This window comes from Balaenoptera acutorostrata, chromosome 1 (genome assembly GCF_949987535.1).
Source record: "Balaenoptera acutorostrata chromosome 1, mBalAcu1.1, whole genome shotgun sequence".
NCBI lineage: Eukaryota > Metazoa > Chordata > Mammalia > Artiodactyla > Balaenopteridae > Balaenoptera > Balaenoptera acutorostrata.
The window spans coordinates 176,688,340-176,713,419 of NC_080064.1; the positions used below are offsets into that span (position 1 = coordinate 176,688,340).

The 25,080-nt window shown below is 39.5% G+C and overlaps 1 protein-coding gene across 10 annotated transcripts in view; it reads right to left on the reverse strand.

The window, feature by feature from the left end:
- Positions 1-25,080, reverse strand: part of LOC103019325 (uncharacterized) — a 192,709-nt gene that overhangs the window by 140,264 nt on the left and 27,365 nt on the right. For 9 of the 10 annotated variants that reach the window (XR_009007192.1, XR_009007196.1, XR_009007191.1 and 6 more), the window contains exon 2: positions 10,189-10,283. Coding sequence is in view for 7 of the 10 variants with exons in the window: in XM_057541217.1 (XP_057397200.1) it covers positions 10,189-10,283 (95 nt within the window). In the remaining 3 variants the exon portion in view is untranslated. Of the gene's footprint in view, positions 1-10,188; positions 10,284-12,661; positions 12,758-25,080 lie in introns of those variants that run through there. The other variant, XM_057541223.1, reaches the window with a different exon arrangement.

Sequence of the window (25,080 nt, forward strand, 5' to 3'; positions counted from 1 at the left end):
TTATATGTGGAATCTAAAGTCCACAAATGAACTTATTTATAAAACAGAAATAGATTTACAGACATGGAAGACAAACTTATGGTTACCAAAGGGGAAAGGGGAGGAGAGAGATAAATCAGGAATTTGGGATTAACATATAAAAACTACTATTTACAAAATAAACAACAAAGACCTACTGTATAGCACAGGGAACTATATTCAATATCTTGTAATAACTTATAATGGAAAAGAATCTGAAAAAATATATATACATGCATGTATAACTGAATCACTTTGCTGTATACCTGAAACTAACACAACATTGCAAATTAACTATACGTCAACTTAAAAAATAGTTATGAAAAAAAGAGAGATGCTGTACCAGGACCCTAACACCGTGTTCACCTGCATAAGGTCGTGTCAGTGTATTAGTATGGAAAAGAGAAAAAGCTATTTGAAATAGGGTTTCAGTCATGTTCTGCTATGCCTAGCTTTTGGGATGATTATAGTAGTTGCTCCAAAAACCACCTTCGATTCATTGATTTCTGTATCTGTTGGGTACAGGTATCCCCTGCTTTTTCAAAGTTTGCTTTACACCACTTTGCTTTTACAAAAGAATGAGTGCCTGTTTTCGCTAACCGAAAGAAATGTGAAGAGGATTTTTGCTTTTAGGAAAAAAGACAAAAAGCGAAAATAGCATGCAGCGTTTGTTTTGCAGGAGCCATTATAAAGGCAGTGCATTCCCCCAGCAGTGAGAGTGGCACTACCATGCTCCTTCCCCAGAAACTACACTCAGGATCTCAGCATGACACTGCTGTACCTGTGAACTGTGGCTGTGGGTGTCTGTGCTTTACCTCCATTTATTTTGTGCATCCGTTAGCAAGATGTGTCCGAAGGTAATTGCTTCTTCACTTTGCACCATTCCAGGTTACAGGAAGTTTCCTAGGAACACTACTTTCGGATAGCGGGGGGAACCTGTGTACACTTTACTATTGCCCTTTCTCCGTGAGAGAATGAAGTGTGCTATGATGATATAAGTCTTTCTTCGAGGGGACTAGGTATTAACTCTTACTTAGAACCAGAAGAATGCTGTTCCTTAACTTTGTTTCCACCATGAAATAGCAACTAACCTCAGAAACGAATCTAAGTGCCCTTTTAACTAGTGACAACAATAACCACTATAATTTGTGTTGGACTTTATGTTTACAAAGCACTTTGTGGGTATTCTTTTATTCTCATAACATTCTGTTCCTGAATTAGGAACTCTGCTTCTGTTCAACACTTAAAATTTAGACGGTTGATTCAACAAATCCCTCCTTCTTAGTGAATTAAACTCTACTCCTGTTCTTCTCTAAAATAAACTACCACAGTGCCAGGAGAATCTGTAATACCCTGAATGTGCCTGGCTCAAGTAACACAAAAATACTAGTTGGATAAAGAATGTTTTCCAAGATCAGTGAAGAGACAGAATTCTTCCCTCCTGTTCCGTCTGTGCCGCAACAAACAAAAGAGAACGATGCTGCCAGAACTAAAGCTCACATGAGCTGTTTTTCTCCTCAGAAACTAAAAGGTTCTGGTCAGGTAGATCGTGTCTGAGATCCTTATGCTGTTTCTCTAAGTATCTGGAAGAACCCGAGGCTGGTGCCCATGTCCTATGCATGTGAGAACAGGAAATGAGAATGAGACCACTGAGTTAAAAGCAGGGAATCCTGGGGATGAGTCTTGGGCTTAAGTGATGTTTATGAAGCTGCTCTAGGAAGAGGTTTCTCTCGTCTAAAACAGATGCTCTCGGGAGCATCTTCACCCCCTACCTTCACTTTGGTTTGGGAACCCTCAACCTTCTAGAATGTCCGCAACCCAGGAAGTAACTCCTTCAAGTCCAAATCCCACTTCTTTCCACCTCCACAATTCATTCCAGCCCCAGCCTGAGCTCACATCCAACCTGCACCTTGAAGGAGGGAGGGGAGGGGAAAGGAGGTGCTTTGTAGAGCTTGACCCTTTGTCTGTAATATCAGCTTTACCCTTGTCAGTTTATTTTACCTTATTCTCAAGAGTGCTAGGAATGTATAAATGACTTGGGAAACTGGGACAATTCAATGTCACGGTCTTTTGCATTATCTGGTTTCCAAAAATAATTACTTGACCTTCCATGTGAGATGAGCACTCAAAGATAAACAGTCACTCCTAAGATCACCAAGAACAACCTTTAAACCGAAAAGTCAGTTTGCTATTAGATTAGCTGCTCTGCAGAGTCATAGGATAAGTAAACATGGTCGTATCTGTTAAAAAGAAGAGTTTAAATCGACTCTTAGAGGGTTCCTCATTAGAGAACATCTAGATGGCAATTATAAATCTTAGCATAATAAACATTATTGAGTCAAAGTTTACAATGTTCATTCACATGACTTGTTCCTCACCGGCATACTCGAGAAAGAGTGATATGGCGACTGTGGTCTTGAGCACTTAGCTTTCCTACTGACCTACAGGTACAGAGTGAAATTGCAGACTGTTCTCTGGTTTGTTTCAGGCTGTCAATCAATCCAATGCTTTGGAGAACATTAGCCCCCTCCAGGCGACTGCTTCAACCACAGCGCATTCCGTGGGTCAGAGCCACTTCCCAGTTTTCACCAGCTGAATGCCACTGCTCCAAAGAGAGCTCTGGTAGGTTGCTGGAAATTTTCCTCTTATCAAAGATGTCTCCTAATCTCTAAGTCTTCATTTCTCCAACTGGATGTCCTGACATTTACTGGAAATGTAATGTACCGGAGATAGGTTTGGGAGCTCCCACAAACTCAACAGGTGGGAAGAGGGCGTACCTAGAGCTTGATTCATTCTCCTTTTCCACTAAAGCCCATTAGAATGCTCTATGTCTTGTCACTTGATTGTACTCAGGAATTGGTGAGTTAGACAAGCATGTTTCAACTCAGTCTTCAACTCTATGGATAATACTAAAATCAAAAGCTCACCCAACCATGATATGTCTCATTTGATAGAAAAGTGCCTTCTCATTTATACAAAGATATCTGGAAATAGTGAGTCAAAAACTATTATAATACGTGTAAATCTAGGAAATACATACAAAACCCCAAACTCAAACCCAAAAACCCCCCAAAACAAAAAACCAGCGTCAAATGATTCATTAACTCCTAAGGGAGGACAGCTTAAGAATGACAAATGTTAATCAAGGAAAAAATGACAATGTCTTAGCGTGTAGTGAGAGGAGCACTTCAAAACTAGGTCGTTTATTTGTCTTTGGAGAGGGAAGGGGACTGAATAGTGCCAAGACTGGAGTAATTTACCCTTAAATTATTTATATGCAAAAGTATTAACCTACATAAAATGAAGCTGGATGATCCTTGAGCTTCCTTGAGCTCCTTGAGCTTGCCTGCTGTTAATCAGATATCAGAGAATGGTGGAAAACTGAGGGTATTTAAGATAATGAGAAAATGACAATCCTACTTAACATTACAGATCCCCAGGTATGCAAGTAGTTACTGGAGTTTTGTTATTATTGTCGCCTTTAAAAATAAATTTTAAATCACACAAATAATATACTCATATTTTCCTTAAAAAATTAAAAATATTAAATTTTAAAAATATTTTTTATAAGGATAAAAATCCCCTAACCACCACACCCGATCCTTTCTCATCCTTCCCACCCAATCCAACTCCACTGTTGACAATAGCCAACATCTGCATTTTCTATGCCAGAAACCGTGCTAAGAGTTTACAGGAATATCTTTTTAATTTTCACAAATTCCTGCTAAAGTGGGTTCAGTTATTATCCCCATTTTGCAGAGGAGGAAACTGAGTCATGGCACACTTATGTCCCCCATTAACTCAGGTGCCCACTCTCAGTAGTTCGGGACACATCCATCCGGGTTTTTCTATGGATCCCTGAACATTTATGAGTACTCATAGCACATGTAGGGTGTTGCTGTTTTGTTTCACTAAAAAACCTTAAATGGTATCATACTATACATATCCAATCTACAATTTGCATTTCTCCCTGACAGTTCATAAACTCTAACTCATTCTTTTCAATTGCTGTCTAGTGTACTACAGCTGTAGCATTCTCCTAGCGACAAGCATGCAGGTTATTTTTGATTTTTCACTTATAGAAACGATGCTGTAGTGAAAGTCTTGTGCAAGCTTTCTCATTCACAAGGGCAGCTGCTTGGGTGGATATCAAGATATGGAAGTGCTGGGTGATGCTGAGCGCATGTTTAAATTTTAATAGATACTGCTACATTGTCCTCCAAGATAGGTACCACTAGTATGTAAATACATATTTTCCTATGACCATGCCAAACTCTGATATTATCAATCTTCAATTTTTTGCCACGCTAAGGAATCATGTTTTAATATGCATTTCCCTGATTACCATAAAAGTTGTGTTAGGCAACACCATCTGGACTGGTAATTAAATGATAAAGTGAGTTAAAGTAGGGCAACATAAAAAATGTATATGTACATTAAGCGTATTATTTATTTTAAAATACATAGATGTGCATTCCCCCTCCCATCTTTTGACACAGGAACAAGGCTTCTCAAGTAAGGGATCACTGACTGGGGCTCTACATATACTTTCTGCATTAACCACACCCTTATAATGTACATCTAAGATAATGTAACCACACCCTTATAATGTACATCTAAGTGAGAACGTAAAAGCCTTGTGAAATAATCTGAGTGCAGAATTTAATTGAATTTAACCGCAAGTTTTTAGTAACCGCCTTCATCAAGATTTTCCAAAGCATTTAATTTAATTTTCACAAAAACAGCTCTCTTTCCACACCTGTGTTTCATCGGTTTACATATTACCTAACTAAATTACATAATTACAATGACATTCAACCAGCATAAGCAGGTTTGGAAACCATCGTACTGGCGCTTGGAAAACACACATTTAACTGAGACAGCAAAAGCACAGGGGTATTCTAGAGAGTAGGCCACCAGCCATTCTGTGAGCCCACCCTGGACTGAAGTCAGCATCTTTCAGAGGGGTTTGTGAGAGTCTTCTAACACAGCAGGTTGGGTAAGAGAGTAGCCACTGTACTAGTGATGTGGAACATCTTTTCATATGCTTATTACCCAATATCCTCTACTGTGAACCATCTGTTCATTTCATTTACCTATTTTTCTGGTGGATTAGCCTTTTCTTAATTATTTACAAATGTTCTTTAGAAATCCCAGTACTAATCCTTTGTCTTTTATGTCATAAATATTTTCTCCCAGGATGTTGCCTATCAACTACTTTTCTGTAGTTATTCTGTCTTGCAGAAGTACTTAATTTTGATCTAATGAAATAAACTATTTTTCTTTCTTTTTTAAATAAATTTAATTTATTTATTTATTTTTGGCTGCATTGGGTCTTCGTCGCTGAGTGCGGGCTTTCTCTAGTTGCGGTGAGTGGAGACTACTTTTTGTTGCGGTGCGCGGGCTTCTCATTGTGGTGGCTTCCCTTGTTGCGGAGCACGGGCTCTAGGGTGTGGGCTTCAGTAGTAGTGGCACATGGGCTCAGGAGTTGTGGCTCGTGGGCTCTAGAGCGCAGGCTCAGTAGTTCTGGCGCATGGGCTTAGCTGCTCCGCGGCATGTGGGATCTTCCTGGACCAGGGCTTGAACCCGTGTCCCCTGCATTGGCAGGTGGATTCTTAACCGCTGCGCCACCAGGGAAGTCCCACTATTTTTCTTTCTTCATAGCTTTTGCTTTCTATGTCTTAAGAAAGCCTCCCCTGCTTTGCTAAGATTCTAAACATATTCTCCTATGTTTTCTTCTAATACTTCAATAATTTTATAATTCCCAGATTCCAGATGAGGAACTTGAAGTTCAGAAGTTTCAGATATTTGACCAAAACTATAAAGCTAGAAATAACCTGGGATCCATATTGATATATAATTATATATAATCTCCAAAGCCAATGCTACTACTTTATACTACCTTCCTGAAGAAGGAATTAAAGTCTGAGAGAAGTAAAGTGAAATACATGGATGTCCAACAGTGGTAAAAATTGGATGAATGCACATGTTTGTACTGAGTACATAAATGGTTGACATATAAATGACTCATCATCAGCCACAGAAAACCAGCACAATCTCTTCCACCCACAGAAACTGTGGTGAATAGTATTTAGATGTCCCAAGTGACTGGACATCTAAATACTATTGAGCAACTACTAGGTACAAAGTAATAGTTGGACCTCGAGGTCCAACTTCTCTTATTCATACATTCCTCCATCCACATTCAAGCAAACAAAAATATACCGAACACCTAGCATGTCCCAGGTAACCAGCGCCACACACTCATAGATGTGGACTTTGCTAGACTCCTTCGCATGGATAGTCTGCAAGTTCCTCAAGCTTTGCTTGCTCAAAAGCAACCGCTACATTCGCAATGTACCTTGAGTTGTGGTCATTTCGGTCACATGCCTTCTATGTGCTACCAGAAAGTGAGCCCACTAAGGTGATGAGATTTACATTATGTGCCTCTGCATACCCCAAAGCACAGAGCCTAAGGCCCTGACAGTACAGGTGTTCTGTTACTGCGGTTATTACATTGTCATGTGATGGATGCTTCACGTCCTCTCTTGTGGACCACATTTGATCTTTTAAGGGTGGGCAAGAATGAGTAATGAATAATGAATGAATGAATGAACACTTTGTATTTTCATCAAACACAGCCTTCTTAGTGATTTTATCTTTTCATTGAGGTCACTATTTATTCTCACCACTACCGGTCATCTTTCCAGGTGTCACAGTCTTGTTATTACCATTATCTCCTGACTCCTCTGTCTTCCTTTAATACCTATAATAAGCTGTCAAATCTTGTTGCTTCTATTGCAACCTTGCCTACACCTTTTCTATTCTCCCTGCCACTGCCTTGGTTCAAGTTCACTATCTCTTGCAAAAACTATTATGAATGATCTCCCACCCAGGCTCCCCATACTACTCCGTATTACACCTGCTGATTCCACATAAACTTTCCTGAATCATCATCTCATTCTGACAATCCCTTGCTTAAAAACTTCAAAGGCTCCCATTAATCCACTGAATTGATTTTGGACCTCTCAGCTAGACATCAAAGCTCTGTGTATGACCCCATCTACGTTTTGCCTCTAATTTCCCGCTGTTCTCCTACTGATGCCTTCTCCTGACCCCTCCCGCTCCCCAATCAAACAGGACCATGTGCTTTTTATTAAATACGATTTGTGTTTTCCATCTCTGTTACTTCAGCCTGGGGTACTCTCCCTCATTCTATCCTTTGAGGCTCATTGTAAACACCAGCTCTTTCATCAAGTAGGTCCTGATGCCACAACAGACAAGATATCTGCCTTCTTTGATATCGGCAGCTCTTTGTGTTGTCTTCTTGGAATCAATCTTGTTTGATTTGTCTAACCCTGCTTTATTTATAGTCATTTGGCACTTACCTTGTTTACTGCAATACAAGCGCCTTGTGGTAAGAGTCAGTGGTTTCCTTATTTTTGTGTTTATCTGCAGAGTTTGGGACAGAGCCTTGTACACAGAGGCACCCAGTAAGCTACTGGTTGACCTGAACAGTTCCCTCAACTTTACTGTAAGCTCCTTGACTTTAAGTACACTGTGTCTCTCAACACAAGTAAGGGCCTTGTGCATAACAGGTACTCAAAACATACTTGTTTAAGTAATTTCATGGTTCCAGAGCAAGATTTTTCAAAACAGATGTAACACTGGCATTAACCTAAAAGAGTCACTTAAATCTCTCTCACCAATTAACGTAAAAGAAAAAGAAAAGGAACACTGACTCTAACGTTCATTATTCTTTCCTTTCGTTTTATGTGATAATGCCTAACTCTTATTAGGTGCTTATCACGTACCAGGCACTGCACTCAAAGTTTTATAACAATCGCCTCGTGTAATCCTACCAAGAGCACCATGAAGCACTGTCTTTTTCCCCAATGGATGGGCGGGAGGTTTAGAGAAGTGAAGTAACTTTATCCTGCAATGAGTAAGTGGCAGAGCTGAGATCTGAATCCAGGCAGTTTCTGCCTCCAAAAACCCATGGTTGTCACCATCATGCCATATGCCTTGGTTATGTTTGCCAACCCTCTTAATTTCAACAGTTTGGGTAAAAAAAAAAATCTTTTAAAAACTACTTCAAGCTACATCTTAAAATCATTCTTTGAAACATAAGAACATCTTGACTCTCAGATTATTTTAATGGACGTAAAAATAAAGAATTGTTAAGTCTATCTCATCCACCTTCCAATGTAAGCTTCAAATTTAGGAGGCTGTTTTCTCCAACGGTATGCATGGCCAGTACTTGGTTATGCATCCCCCCAAATGGAGGTGACAAAGGTAACATACTTCCAAATAACTGAAAATCATTTAATTTTGGAACGCAGTCTAGAAATCTCAGAACCAAAAATAACCATTTAGTCCCCATTCTCCTTGGAAGTCTTCATATACTTGAAAACTCCTCTCGGTGGCCTGGACTCTAATTTGCTGGCAGAGTAAAGGGGTGTGGGGTTGACATAGATAATCTATGAGTAAATAGGCCAGAATTGCTCTCTTTTTGAATCTCCATTCAGTCTGCATGGAAAAGCACTAGCGCCAATTCTGACCACAGTGCTGAAAAAGAATATACTAGCACCAAGGAGCTGATAGACTATGAAACTGAGAGAGAAGGAAAAAAGTCGTACTGGCCCTAAATATGATGAGAGCAACAATGAGGAAAAACTCACAAGCTGTAAGATAAAAGTCATTGCTTTCCTTAGGATTTCAGAGATGCAAGCATGTGAAGTAGAGATGGATGCTAGTAGTTACATCTAAGAAAGAGCCACCAGCGGACGGGTCACCAATGTCTCTTTAGCCTCCAATGGAAATACTATTACTAAAGATGAGATTCATAACTTAAGATGAAATTATATCAAGCAAGGACAAACTTTATTCAATAAAATACAGTAGAAAACTGACTACTGATGTTTCGACTACTCAGATCTTCTATTTATCTATTCAAAGCAAAAAAAAAAATTCATGTAAAAAGTCTGATAATATTAACTTCACTATTTAGTCATAGCTACCTTTTCTGGATTTAAGTATTGATGTTAAAATATACCACAGGTATGATGAACCTCTGTGACTTGAGGGATACCTTAAAATCCAAATCCCATTTATAAAGCAAAATTTTATCAGAGTATTTTTCACTCCTTTAAAATGATCTAAAATACTCAGTTGTTGATACTTGAGTTTTTCAAGTTGTAGATCATATGTTCAGAAAAGAATAGAGGAAAAAGAGTGAGCCTGTTATGTTCATTAGTGTATCATGGAAAAATGACAGCCTTAAATACTCATGAGCACTGGTGAATATTCTGCCGACTCCCTCTGCTGCCGCAGAAATCAGAAAAACAAAAACAAAGCACATAACGGAAAAAGGAGTTTAAGTCAAGTGAAAATATTTTATGACATTGCAAACTTCTTAAAAAATACATTCACTCAAACATGAAAAAAATAGCAAGCAATTAATCCCAAAATAAAAGAGAAAAACAATTCTGCTCCAACATAACTGAATAAATGCATATTCTTAACAATCTGTAATCTCTTAAGAAATCAGCTAATATGATAATTTACTAAGTTTAAGAGATGGAATATTAAGGTGGAACATGTATATTGATTTGTATTAGAGAAAGACGTTCCTAACTGTCTGCTTCAGATCATTAGAATTCTCACGTTAACTCAAAACCCACAATACCTTAACAGTGTGAATGTGAAGTACAAATTTGATACGGACCTACCTTCAAAGTACCTTATTTTCCTTTGAAAGGCAACTTCCTTAACAACACTACATATCGAGAATAATGAAACTTAGCCATTCACTATGATCTGGACACGAGTTAAAGGATGCAGAGAAAAAGAAAAAAAGGTAATGGTCCCCCCCCCCCCATAAAACTCATTCCTACTTTATGCTTTTTCCTTTAAATTTAACCATTTTGAAATACTAATAATTTTGCTACATTTCCCCTGAAACATTCTCTGTGAAGATTAAAGAAGGGCTTGTTCAAAAACAAACAGGATACAGGAGTACTGGTACAGCTTCCAGGCAAGCTATAAATAGCAACGGCATTTTCAAGAAATCTCGTGCCAGTGTGTAAGCTGCAGTTTAAACATGCAGTGCAGATTTTATTATAATGCTGTCACCAAAATTCATTGTTATACAAGAAATTCAATGCTTACCAAGTTTTCTTGGTTCCTGGCTGCTATTTTTTGCTCCTCTTCTGCCCCATTTTTCATGTATTTGACCTCTTCCACCGGTTTGATCCTATACTCATCTGAGTGCCAAAAAAGAAAAGACATTTTATAACTTTTTTCACAATGGGAGAAAAGTGTCAGTAAGAAAGCCCAACAGCATAATTTGTTAGAGCCTTTTCCCTGCGGCCTTTCTATGTGGTTCATTTGAAAAAATCTGGAAGAAGCTTAACCAGCCTCTTTTTATGAGGCGCTCTCCTCTGTCTACTGGGAAAAGCTCAGCATCACGAAGGCAGCTAATGAAAGTGGCACTGCCTGGTCCTTTCACAGACAGCAGGTGGTGGCAGCAGAAACAGAGGTTATTCCATATCTAAAGCCTATTTGGAATTTATACGCATTAGGGCATATCACATAATGGTTTAAGGAGATTTTTCTCCTTGAGAATACGAGTTCAAAATGCCTGTGGCAGCAACGTTATGCAGTACGTTCACACCTGAATTTCTTTCTTTTGGAAAAACAAAGTAAGACTAAAGAGCTTAACTGACCAACAAATAGATATAAACAATTGGAAATTGAAATTTTCCTGTTGGTGATCCCCATATTAAATGTGGAACAGTCTGCAACGATTTCATATGATACATACAGACTTTAATCTCTCTGTAAAGTCACACACATGAAGAGCCATAATATCACACGGCTCTAATTGGCAGGTATATCTATCACTCAAGGCAGGAGAGTATAGTGGGCCATGGACGGGACCTGGACTTTGCAACAGCCAGAGAGAGAGTACAACAAATTCCAGTATCAAAATACATCATAGGACAAACTTGGGAAAACTTGCAATTAAAGCTCCTCTCCAGGGTAGAGGTTTGGTGATGACAATGATGACATTTTCACCAGATTTCTGTCAATAGGAAATGACTTGGGCACACTAAGGTCAAAAACAGGTGTGACTTTGAGTCATCTTTAGTCCAGTGTATAGGAAAAATCACAGACATTATGGAATTAGAAAATTTCATCAACCAACAAACTGATGATTGCCTAGCATATGACATGGAATAATGTCTATAAAAGGCTACCTAATAGACAGATGTCTATCACTAGGAAGTTGCGATATATTTTCTTACTGCCTGTGGTTAATTTGCTACAATGACTATATGCTTATATAATTTCTTGCCTTACTATTTACAATACCATTTCCTATATAGTTTCAGGCTTCCTCATACTATCCCTTAACACGCTACCCGCAAAGATGTTTGTTACAGTAATATTTCTTCAAGTAATTATGCTGTTCCAATGTTTCTCAAAATTATCATCCTTATGAAAGTAATACATTTGCATATATCTGAATAAAGACTCCATGTTCACAGCTGAGCCAATTGTGTTTTCCATCTGACAATTCAAGGTAGTTATTGATTCTACTTCTTTCTAAAGAAATTAGAAAGACTGGTATGAGGTTACAGTAATGAGTCCTTTAGGAATACCACGTCCTAAATGTATTAACAAGTTAATCAATGGGTTCTGATCCACAATTACAAAATACAGAATTTCACATTCCAATTTGGTATTCAGAAGAGAAAAAAATAAGAGTAAATTAATAAATGTGGCACATTTAATTAAGGATTATTTACTCAGAAGTTGGAAAAGCACTTGTTAATTGAAAAAGAAAAGACACTGGCTAATTATGCCTCCCATACAATTAAACAGAGACAAAAATAAAGGAAAAAAATAATAGCTAAAGATGGGTCTCCCTAACTTCACTTCGGAACATTAATATTTATAAATGATGGTTCACTGGGATAATTACTAACATTTAACTGAACTAAATTGTGATCTTAATTACTTACGGTGAGTCGAGTCTCTAATTATTTACATATAAATTACACACATACATACATATTTGTTTTAAACACAATTCCAGTGGACTCTATGATTTTGTCTAGAGGACACAAAACCTCACATGATGAGATGGGGAAAGCACAACATTTTAGGACCTAAGCAGAACCTTCTGAAAGAGCCTTCCAAAAGATGGCCCTTTGCCTGCGGCATAGCAAAAGGTTTCTTCCAGAGGGGACCCGCCCTTGCCTTGCCCGCTGTCCTCTCCCACCCCTAAGCCACAGCCCACAGCAGAAACTCTCTAAACAGCTGAGTGATATTCAATCTTCATTCTCTTTTTATCCCTCCAGGAAACGCAGCCGAATTCAAAGTATCAATAGTAGACAAACTACTAATATTTTTCTACAATGAACAAAAGCTGCTGGCTACATGTCTTTCAAAGCAGTGTTATCCCACCGACAGACTTTTTATAATGTCACCAATTTAGAAAGAGGATAGGTTTTAGCGTGTCATTAACAAACACGCCTGGCTAGCCAATGCTGTCTTTGTGGAACACGCTATGACTGGATAAAAAAGAAAAACAAACAGCCACGACTGCAAAGCCAGACCTATCATTATTACTTACATAACACACTGCACAGAATCCATCGTGGTACGAAACAAAAAAGCCAGCAAGACCCTTAGATAAACCACAATTCGTATAAAGCAAATACTTAAAAACGGTCTGTCAAGTCTCTCAAAGGCTGGTGCTGGGGATGAAGATGCCCATCTGGAAACAGACAACTCGTCAACCAACGTGTCACACATTTCCATGGCAATGCAGCCGTCAGGAACGGCACTCTGTGTGGACCAATGGAGCATTTCGGGTGATGGCAGTGACACAACCACTACGGAAATCCATTTTTCCTTTTGGTGAGGGCCCAGGGGAATCCGTGTGGGACTTCAGCCCCTCCATCAGATCACACACTGGAGGCAACTGCAAGTAGCAGAGCCACTGTTACAAGCCAGAGAGCCCCGCCCGGCAACAGGACAACCTGCCGACTTGATTAAGAGGAGCCACAAGCAGACTGTCCTCCTCTAGCTCCCTCACACCTGCTCACAGTTTTTCTTTTCTTCCTGTTGATCTTGTCAGGTGGCTTCTTAAAATGCACGTCAGGAGCTGTAGGCTAACACCCCGTTTCCAACCTGCTCCCCTTTCTCTCTATGTAAACAGTTGCAGGCTATGCCAGTCAAAAAAATAGATCTGGGGTAAAAGCACTGCTATGGTGATATTTTTAGCATTTTATTCCTCAGATTCCATCAGAGAGGGCTACACTGTTTCTGTGGCAGCTCTATCATGTTAAAGACACACTGTTTCCCACCAAATCTCTGCACCTCACGTTTGACGTACGTAAAGGGCCTCATATATATGTATATAAAATTAGGTTTTTAGAACTAGAAGGGGATCAGTTGGTTGGACTTGCTTCAGATGTTATGGAATCATCCCCATTTTCAGGATCCTGTCAATTCTTCCATTGTCAACAACTCACTGGCCCCTATCCTGTCCTCCTCCCAAGCTTTGCAGATGGAAGATCTGCTACAAGGTTACATTTATAATCAACAGAACTGACTTCAAAATGAGTGAATTAGAAGGAGATGAGTGCTGGAGTGAGTTTATAATGTCATAACTATTAAAAAGTTAACAGTTCTCATAAAAGTACATATTAGATGGGGAAGGAGGAAGATAGGCAAGAGTTCTAGAAACGCTACTCTTTGAGGCAGGAAGGGATCTTACAGTTGTTTCCTAGAATGGTGAAATTCGTATCTATTGATACTTTCACACTCAAGTCTTCTTCTGATCAATGACATATGTACCAGAATGAATCTTTCCCAGGACTCTTCCGATTTCAAAAACTCTGCGCTAATGTCCTCATATCAAAACAATCCTACAAAACAAACAAACAAACAAACAAACAATCCTACATCTGGGCATCTTCACTGAATGCTCCGGATTGGTTCATCATCCAAATTTTGCATGAAGATTCTCTGGTAGACTTATTATTATTATATGCTCAGGAAAATATGAGGGCTTGGAACAAGAGGTAAAAGCAGTATTTATAAAAATAAACAAACCAAATAAAAGACTAAACTATTCTGCATTTTAGTGTAAACTCACTTCTCTTGGGTTTCTCCCACTGAACATCCTGCCCCCCAAGCTAACTAAATTCAAGTCCCCAAATCTTGGTACGACTTCAAATTCATGCCTAGGATCTTTATTTCTTTACTTGGCGAGATTTTTTTCAAGAGGTGAGTATTCATGGTGGCTAAGAGCTTACCCTCTAGAGCTTGAATGACTAGCCATATGGCCTTGGGCAACTTACTCATGCTTTCTGTGCCTTGGTTTCTTCATTTGTAAAATGGGAATATTTATAGTACCTAATCTCACACATAGAGTCACATGAATTAATATATGAATACACTTAAAACAGTGCCTAGCCCATAATAAATGCTCAATAAATGTTGGCTGCTGCTTTAGAAAAACTGTGCTGGTTCTGCAGGGAACACTATTTCTAATGCACAAAATCCATCAAGGTATAAAAACAAAAAGCATAATGTAAACATCAAAAATGAATTTAACTGAAAATTCTGACTTAACTATGTTAACAAATAAAGTGAGAAGGGAATATTATCGTCCATGATAAGCCTTTAGCATTTTTTAACTAAATGCATAGAGTGCTTTAATTAAAATATAACATAATTTTAAAAGAACAATAAATAACTTTTATGACAGGAAAAAGAAGAGTGATCATTATTTGAGTGAAACCAGGGTTACAAGAAAATAATGTTCCTCTATCTTCCTTTATATCCTAACTCAATTACTGCCATTGGCACAGCTCCTAGTCTCGGCCTTCCTTGAGGGCACAAGAGTGAATGGGTGAGGAGGTTCAGGAGAGTCTGAGAACCTACTATGGGCTGGGCTCTGTGATAAGCAATGGAGGGGGTGTGGAGCGGGGGGATGGAAGAGGCCGGGAAACAGTGCCCGGGGAAAACCACTGTCTTGCGGGGTGGCTTATGCTCTGAGAACCCTTCTGCTACCTGGAGCACGTTCCTCAGGCTAGACTGACCCTAGACTGACCGCACGAGTAGGCTGACCCTATCCCACTCAGCCACAGTCCACCAAGACAGACTAACTCTGGAAAACCTTATGCACAAAGCAGAGACTCAGCTGAAGGACCTCACAGACCACTATCAGTTCTCTGAGTCAGGCAGTCCCTTCACGATAATGACTATATCCTCACTTGCAGAAAGTGATTTCGCCCTTTCCAATGTAATAGTTATCATTAAGCAATTTCTAGGGCAATTATGAACTGCTCGTTCTAAATGTTTTGAATATTTCTAAAATAAGCCTTTGGTGCATTTAATACAAAATGCTCTCAGTTTTTTTTCAGAGTGTGTCTCAAATCAACCTAATAAAGGCAAACTAATTTCAAAATAAGATTCTCTAATACATTAAGTGCTCATGGTCTAAAAATATAAACTGTTAAAAAACAACAAGCAGGGAAATTATGTTTTCAGACTTCATATTTGTGGAAGATTAAACCCTGGCCACTGGGTTTCTACCAGGGGAATTAGGAAGATTGTACATATTTGTACATATCCCCCTTTATGATATCTCATAATTGAAAACTGTTAATATCACTAAGAGGGCAAGTCTCATATGTCTACTGTACCCTTATTCACTAGTGAAACCTAATGCTTGGATATATTTGAAAACCAGAGATAGATAAAAGATATAGTCTTGCTTCAGTCATGTAAAACTCATTTCAGCACACCCTCACTAATAAAGGGTATTATCCTTTTTAAAAATACGCAATGAATTGAAGGGTGAAAATGGTATCTAATTTTTATTTTAGTTTGATGTTTCAAAATTGACTAGTGATACTGAATACTTTCCCCCCGTTTTGATCATTCATGTGTGCCCTTTGTGATATATCTCTTCATATCCTTTGCCCCTTTTCTCTAATTGGAGTTGTAGCATTTTTCCTATTCATTGTGATATGAGCTCTCTGTAAACTATACCAATTTATGGACATACTTCTGGCCCCAAAAGGTCTGGGCAAAAACACCTCTTGATTTTCGTTCAGACATGAGGTGATGGAAGGAACTAGCTGCTTTCTGTCTTTGAGGCAAGTGCTGGGCTATCCCCTGCTGTCTTTTCTGGGTTTCTTCCCTTCTTCATTTCAGCAGTATTCACTGAGCACCTACTGCGTGCCAGAGAACGTAGTACTCAGTCCTGGGGTTACGCCTAGGGAAGGGAAGCAGATCCTGTTCTCAAGGAGCTCACAGCTAGTAGGGGCAGATTTAAGAAAATGAGCAAATAGAGTGCAGAATGTCTGCAGCCATGAAGCACATGTGTGGGGTGACTGTAATAAAAACAGAAGGGAGGGACCCCCCTAGGCAAGGATGGGGAGAGTCTTGGAGGAGGTGACGTTATCTCACCGGAGCGCTGAGGAACACTAGTGTGTGTGTGGGAAGGACAGGTCTAGGCAAGGCGACGGTGAGTTCAACAACCAGAGAGAGCATGGCAAACAGGAGCAACTACAAGTGGTCTAGTACGGCCAACACGCAGATTCCAGGGGGCCTCGAGGGATGTAAGGAGCAGAGGCTGCTAGGGCCGGTGCAGGAAGACCTGGTATGTGAATCCCACCAGAGGCAGTCTCCATTCTGAGGGGATACGGTCTCCCCAACCAGGGGAGCCAGAGTGAAGCCACCGTTACAGGCTAAGCTTCTGTCCTCTGGCCTGTCCTCAACCATCTCCTCTGGAGAGACCCCCAACCATCGCAATCCAAGGCTTTCTCCCTCTCTCTGAAAGAAGGTGTAGCAAAGGTGGAACTTACTTGGAGCAGTGGAGGTGGACCAGTCAGGTGAGGAAGAACAACACACGGAGAAGACTGGCCAAGAGCCAGAGAAAGCAGCCACAAAGAGTCTCACGAGGGTGGAGTTTTTACCTGGAGTCAGCTGGTGGGGCACTGGTGGGGCTGGAGCTTAAGACACAACATCTGCCAGAACCTGTTTCCTGCTTCCCTGACAGGTATGCCTTCAACTGGTGATGGGGAGATATCACGGCATGCAGAACAGGGAGTGGTGGGGATGGGGTGTGATCCATCCTAGGGGCAAAGAAGCTGCCGCTGAACCTGATCCCAGCTCCTTCCCCTTTGGCGGGACAGCAGTGAATCACAAGGGACAGAGCACCGGCTTCAAAGGGCCTTTCTCTTCTGGGCCTGGCTTGGTGGCTTCCCAGCTGTGTGCCGTGGAGGCAGGGGATAGACTTCTCTGAGTGAACGAAGTGCGTTGAGATGCCTGTGCATGGGTGCTATGGCCTCTCAGCATTCTTAGGGTCTTGTCCACGCCTTCGAAGAGGACAAGCTGAGAGGTGTCCACAGCTGCAAGGATGAGAGGGTGGTAAAGCTTCCCTCATTACAGCACCCTTAATAATTAAGACTGGACCTGCCGGCCCCATTCCTGAATCATTTCATCATTTCAGAGGCCAGAGAGCACATCTCCTCCATTCATTTGAGGCTCATTCAGTGACCAGGGAACTATTAGCCAGTCATTAAGGGCCCCGGAACATGCATCTTCTGACACGCTCCGACAAAAGACATGCAACCAGATGCAGATCCAGGCTGGACTCCTTTAGGAATGCATATGCAACCAAGGCTTTCCTATGGAGAGGGGGTTTAATTTTTGTGTCATACAGTAATAATTCCTAACCAAGAAAGAGAATGAGTGGCAAGCCACTGCCAGAGAGGGAGGGCAGGCATGGTGGTTCTGACAGCCATTTTTCCAGCTTCTCAAGAGCCCTGCTCTGACTCTTCTGGAGTGCTGGTTCTCCACCAACCACAGGAAAGCTGGAGGCCAGCTAAGTCCTCTCTACTATTCTTGGTGCGGTTCCTCTTATCCTTGATAACCGTTCAAGAGAAAGCCTGCCGCCCAGCTGTCTGTCCTCTCCCCTGCTTTGATTTAATCCTCATGTCAGCCCTATGAGGTTGGTATTATAACCCATTTTCCAGTTGCAGAGATTAGTCCTTGATTGGCTGGTCAAGTGGCAGTGCTGGTTCTAACCCAGGTTGGTTGGAATCCAGGGCCAGGCTTCTAACCACTAAGCCAGTTCTTTTTTTAAACCGCAAAGCACAGGAAATAATTACTCTGAGAAACGTACAGGCATAAAGTATGAATGGATTCAGAAAGGATTTGGACATATTTGCAAATCACAGTGACATAAATAAAAGTTATAAAGACAACTAACGGGGCTTCCCTGGTGGCGCAGTGGTTGGGAGTCTGCCTGCCGGTGCAGGGGACGTGGGTTCGAGCCCTGGTCTGGGAGGATCCCACATGCTGCGGAGCGACTAGGCCCGTGAGCCACAACTGCTGAGCCTGCGAGTCTGGAGCCTGTGCTCCGCAACAAGACCACGATGGTGGGAGGCCCGTGCACCACGATGAGGAGTGGCCCCCGCTTGCCGCGGCTATAGAGGGCCCTCGTACAGAAATTAGGACCCAACACAGCCATAAATAAATAAATAATTAATTAATTAATTAAAAAAAAAAAAAAAGACAACTAACATTTATGGGTAACATCAGGGAAACTCTCAGAGCCTCCCTCGTCAGGCGTCTGGAGCTTCTGTCAGCAGAAGATATCATCCCTGTGCTCCTTAAATTAGGAATTAACATACCAATCAAAGTAAGGGTTGTGAGACTTTTCATTACAATGGCGATTTGACCACCACTGCATCTAATGGAAGAAAACGGAAGCTATTCTACAGTATACAGTAAATACTGCAATGTCTTTACAAAAACTTTGTATTTTGAAAGATAACTTCCTTTTAAGCCTTCTGTTATACACTACAATTTTGATATATGATCTTAGCATTAAGACCAAGTAATAAATCAAGGATGTCTTCCTTCACTGGAGTAAGGAGGAGGAGAAGGAGGAGGGATTGGAGGAAGAAGAGGCGGAGGAAGAGAGCTATCGTTTATAGAGCCCTTTAAATGTCCCAGATCCAGTTCAGAAAATCTGTTATGCAACAGCCCATTTAATGCTCACAGGGCTCTAAGACAGAGAACCGTCAATGTCTCCATCAAAAGGAAACGTTCACTCATCCAGCTATACCATCCAGTAAGTGGTGGGAGTGGGGCCAGGCCCTGAACCAGGCAGTCTGACTCAGACCCCAGGCTCTTATTTGACTTTCCCACAAACGTGTAGTAGAGTTAATTTCTGATAAAAACAAAAATTCTCTTTGTTTGCTGATTTCCATTACGGAACTAGTAGAGAATGTTATCACAATATGGATCCTCTCCCCGAATGGAAGTCACCTTTAAGATAAAGATAAACCGCTACCCACCACCAGAGCCTCCCATCAAGCCTCTTAGATAGCCTCAACCACCAGAGGGCAGACAACAGAAGCAAGAAAAACTACAATCCTGCAGCCTGTGGTCCAAAAACCACAGTTACAGAAAGACAGAGAAGATGAAAAGGCAGAGGGCTATGTACCAGATGAAGGAACAAGAAAAAACCCCAGAAAAACAACTAAATGAAGTGGAGATAGGCAACCTTCCAGAAAAAGAATTCAGAATAATGATAGTGAAGATGATCCAGGACCTCGGAATAAGAATGGAGGCAAAGATTGAGAAGATGCAAGAAATGATTAACAAAGACCTAGAAGAATTAAAGAACAAACAAACAGAGATGACCAATACAATAACTGAAATGAAAACTACACTAGAAGGAATCAATAGCAGAATAACTGAGGCAGAAGAACGGATAAGTGACCTGGAAGACAGAATGGTGGAATTCACTGCTGCAGAACAGACTAAAGAAAAAAGAATGAAAAGAAATGAAGACAGCCTAAGAGACCTCTGGGACAACATTAAACGCAACAACATTCGCATTATAGGGGTCCCAGAAGGAGAAGAGACAGAGAAAGGACCAGAGAAAATATTTGAAGAGATTATAGTCGAAAACTTCCCTAACATGGGAAAGGAAATAGCCACCCAAGTCCAGGAAGCGCAGAGAGTCCCATACAGAATAAACCCAAGGAGAAACACGCCGAGACACATAGTAATCAAAGTGGCAAAAATTAAAGACAAAGAAAAATTACTGAAAGCAGCAAGGGAAAAACGACAAATAACATACAAGGGAACTCCCATAAGGTTAACAGCTGATTTCTCAGCAGAAACTCTTCAAGCCAGAAGGGAGTGGCATGACATACTTAAAGTGATGAAAGGGAAGAACCTACAACCAAGATTACTCTACCCGGCAAGGATCTCATTCAGATTCGATGGAGAAATCAAAAGCTTTACAGACAAGCAAAAGCTAAGAGAATTCAGCACCACCAAACCAGCTCTACAACAAATGCTAAAGGAACTTCTCTAAGTGGGAAACACAAGAGAAGAAAAGGACCTACAAAAACAAACCCAAAACAATTAAGAAAATGGTCATAGGAACATACATATCGATAATTACCTTAAATGTGAATGGATTAAATGCCCCAACCAAAAGACATAGACTGGCTGAATGGATACAAAAACAAGACCCATATATATGCTGTCTACAAGAGACCCACTTCAGACCTAGGGACACATACAGACTGAAAGTGAGGGGATGGAAAAAGATATTCCATGCAAATGGAAATCAAAAGAAAGCTGGAGTAGCTATACTCATATCAGATAAAATAGACTTTAAAATAAAGAATGTTACAAGAGACAAGGAAGGACACTACATAATGATCCAGGGATCAATCCAAGAAGAAGATATAACAATTATAAATATATATGCACCCAACATAGGAGCACCTCAATACATAAGGCAACTGCTAACAGCTCTAAAAGAGGAAATCGACAGTAACACAATAATAGTGGGGGACTTTAACACCTCACTTACACCAATGGACAGATCATCCAAAATGAAAATAAATAAGGAAACACAAGCTTTAAATGACACAATAGACCAGATAGATTTAATTGATATATATAGGACATTCCATCCAAAAACGGCAGATTACACGTTCTTCTCAAGTGCGCACGGAACATTCTCCAGGATAGATCACATCTTGGGTCACAAATCAAGCCTCAGTAAATTTAAGAAAATTGAAATCATATCAAGCATCTTTTCTGACCACAACGCTATGAGATTAGAAATGAATTACAGGGAAAAAAACGTAAAAAAGACAAACACATGGAGGCTAAACAATACGTTACTAAATAACCAAGAGATCACTGAAGAAATCAAACAGGAAATAAAAAAATACCTAGAGACAAATGACAATGAAAACACGACGACCCAAAACCTATGGGATGCAGCAAAAGCGGTTCTAAGAGGGAAGTTTATAGCTATACAAGCCTACCTAAAGAAACAAGAAAAATCTCAAGTAAACAATCTAACCTTACACCTAAAGAAACTAGAGAAAGAAGAACAAACAAAACCCAAAGTTAGCAGAAGGAAAGAAATCATAAAGATCAGAGCAGAAATAAATGAAATAGAAACAAAGAAAACAATAGCAAAGATCAATAAAACTAAAAGTTGGTTCTTTGAGAAGATAAACAAAATTGATAAGCCATTAGCCAGACTCATCAAGAAAAAGAGGGAGAGGACTCAAATCAATAAAATCAGAAACGAAAAAGGAGAAGTTACAACAGACACCGCAGAAATACAAAACATCCTAAGAGACTACTACAAGCAACTTTATGCCAATAAAATGGACAACCTGGAAGAAATGGACAACTTCTTAGAAAGGTATAAACTTCCAAGACTGAATAAGGAAGAAACAGAAAATATCAACAGACCAATCACAAGTAATGAAATTGAAACTGTGATTAAAAATCTTCCAACAAACAAAAGTCCAGGACCAGATGGCTTCACAGGTGAATTCTATCAAACATTTAGAGAAGAGTTAACACCCATCCTTCTCAAACTCTTCCAAAAAATTGCAGAAGAAGGAACACTCCCAAACTCATTCTATGAGGCCACCATCACCCTGATACCAAAACCAGACAAAGACACTACAAAAAAAGAAAATTACAGACCAATATCACTGATGAATATAGATGCAAAAATCCTCAACAAAATACTAGCAAACAGAATCCAACAACACATTAAAAGGATCATACACCACGATCAAGTGGGATTTATCCCAGGGATGCAAGGATTCTTCAATATACGCAAATCAATCAATGTGATACACCATATTAACAAATTGAAGAATAAAAACCATATGATCATCTCAATAGATGCAGAAAAAGCTTTTGACAAAATTCAACACCCATTTATGATAAAAACTCTCCAGAAAGTGGGCATAGAGGGAACCTACCTCAACATAATAAAGGCCATATATGACAAACCCACAGCAAACATCATTCTCAATGGTGAAAAACTGAAAGCATTTCCTCTAAGATCAGGAACGAGACAAGGATGTCCACTCTCACCACTATTATTCAACATAGTTCTGGAAGTCCTAGCCACGGCAATCAGAGAAGAAAAAGAAATAAAAGGAATACAAATTGGAAAAGAAGAAGTAAAACTGTCACTGTTTGCGGATGACATGATACTATACATAGAGAATCCTAAAACTGCCACCAGAAAACTGCTAGAGCTAATTAATGAATATGGTAAAGGTGCAGGTTACAAAATTAATGCACAGAAATCTCTTGCATTCCTATACACTAATGATGAAAAATCTGAAAGAGAAATTATGGAAACACTCCCATTTACCATTGCAACAAAAAAAATAAAATACCTAGGAATAAACCTACCTAGGGAGACAAAAGACCTGTATGCAGAAAACTATAAGACACTGATGAAAGAAATTAAAGATGATACAAATAGATGGAGAGATATACCATGTTCTTGGATTGGAAGAATCAACATTGTGAAAATGAGTATACTACCCAAAGCAATCTACAGATTCAATGCAATCCCTATCAAATTACCAATGGCATTTTTTACGGAGCTAGAACAAATCATCTTAAAATTTGTATGGAGACACAAAAGACCCCGAATAGCCAAAGCAGTCTTGAGGGAAAAAAATGGAGCTGGAGGAATCAGACTCCCTCACTTCAGACTATACTACAAAGCTACAGTAATCAAGACAATATGGTACTGGCACAAAAACAGAAACATAGATCAATGGAACAAGATAGAAAGCCCAGAGATTAACCCACGCACCTATGGTCAACTAATCTATGACAAAGGAGGCAAAGATATACAATGGAGAAAAGACAGTCTCTTCAATAAGTGGTGCTGGGAAAACTGGACAGCTACATGTAAAAGAATGAAATTAGAATACTCCCTAACACCATACACAAAAATAAACTCAAAATGGATTAGAGACCTAAATATAAGACTGGACACTATAAAACTCTTAGAGGAAAACATAGGAAGAACACTCTTTGACATAAATCACAGCAAGATCTTTTTTGATCCACCTCCTAGAGTAATGGAAATAAAAACAAAAATAAACAAGTGGGACCTAATGAAACTACAAAGCTTTTGCACAGCAAAGGAAACCATAAACAAGACAAAAAGACAACCCTCAGAATGGGAGAAAATATTTGCAAATGAATCAACTGACAAAGGATTAATCTCCAAAATATATAAACAGCTCATTCAGCTCAATATCAAAGAAACAAACACCCCAATCCAAAAATGGGCAGAAGACCTAAATAGACATTTCTCCAAAGAAGACATACAGACGGCCACGAAGCACATGAAAAGATGCTCAACATCACTAATTATTAGAGAAATGCAAATCAAAACTACAATGAGGTATCACCTCACTCCTGTTAGAATGGGCATCATCAGAAAATCTACAAACAACAAATGCTGGAGAGGGTGTGGAGAAAAGGGAACCCTCTTGCACTGTTGGTGGGAATGTAAATTGATACAGCCACTATGGAGAACAATATGGAGGTTCCTTAAAAAACTAAGAATAGAATTACCATATGACCCAGCAATCCCACTACTGGGCATATACCCAGAGAAAACCATAATTCAAAAGGACACATGCACCCGAATGTTCATTGCAGCACTATTTACAATAGCCAGGTCATGGAAGCAACCTAAATGCCCATCAACAGACGAATGGATAAAGAAGATGTGGTACATATATACAATGGAATATTACTCAGCCATAAAAAGGAACGAAATTGAGTCATTTGTTGAGACGTGGATGGATCTAGAGACTGTCATACAGAGTGAAGTAAGTCAGAAAGAGAAAAACAAATATCGTATATTAATGCATGTATGTGGAACCTAGAAGGATGGTACAGATGAGCCAGTTTGCAGGGCAGAAGTTGAGACACAGATGTAGAGAATGGACATATGGACACCAAGGGGGGAAAACTGCGGTGAGGTGGGGATGGTGGTGTGCTGAATTGGGCGATTGGGATTGACATGTATACACTGATGTGTATAAAACTGATGCCTAATAAGAACCTGCAGTATAAAAAAACAAACAAAACAACTAATTCTAAACTTTCATTGGGTTATTTGTATGGAAATATGTTAATATAAATGTTTCAGACATTACATGAAATTTCTAAAAATGTTATATTTGTATTTGTATGGAAATATGTATGGAAATATGTGAATATAAATGTTTCAGACATTACATGAAATTTCTAAAAATCTTATATTTGTATTTGTATGGAAATATGTATGGAAATATGTTAATATAAATGTTTCAGACATTACAGGAAACTTCTTAAAATCTTATATGTTCTGGTATAAGGTTATAAGTAATAATCCTAGTTATTACTTTAAAATGTATATCTCAGAAATAACTAATTTTCTTGTCAACTGCATTATTATGAACTTTCATCAAATCTTTAACCATGGTCATTTTTAAGTCTTCTGTCATTTACAGACAGTTCTGGGTGTACTCTGATGATTTTGCAAGTATGTTCCTATAAAAGGGTTTCATCTTCAAGAAATTCATGGAAAAGACTCTGACAAGTACAGGTTTCTGGTAACTGACTGTACTGCTGAACTGAATGAATAAGCATTTTCAGAAC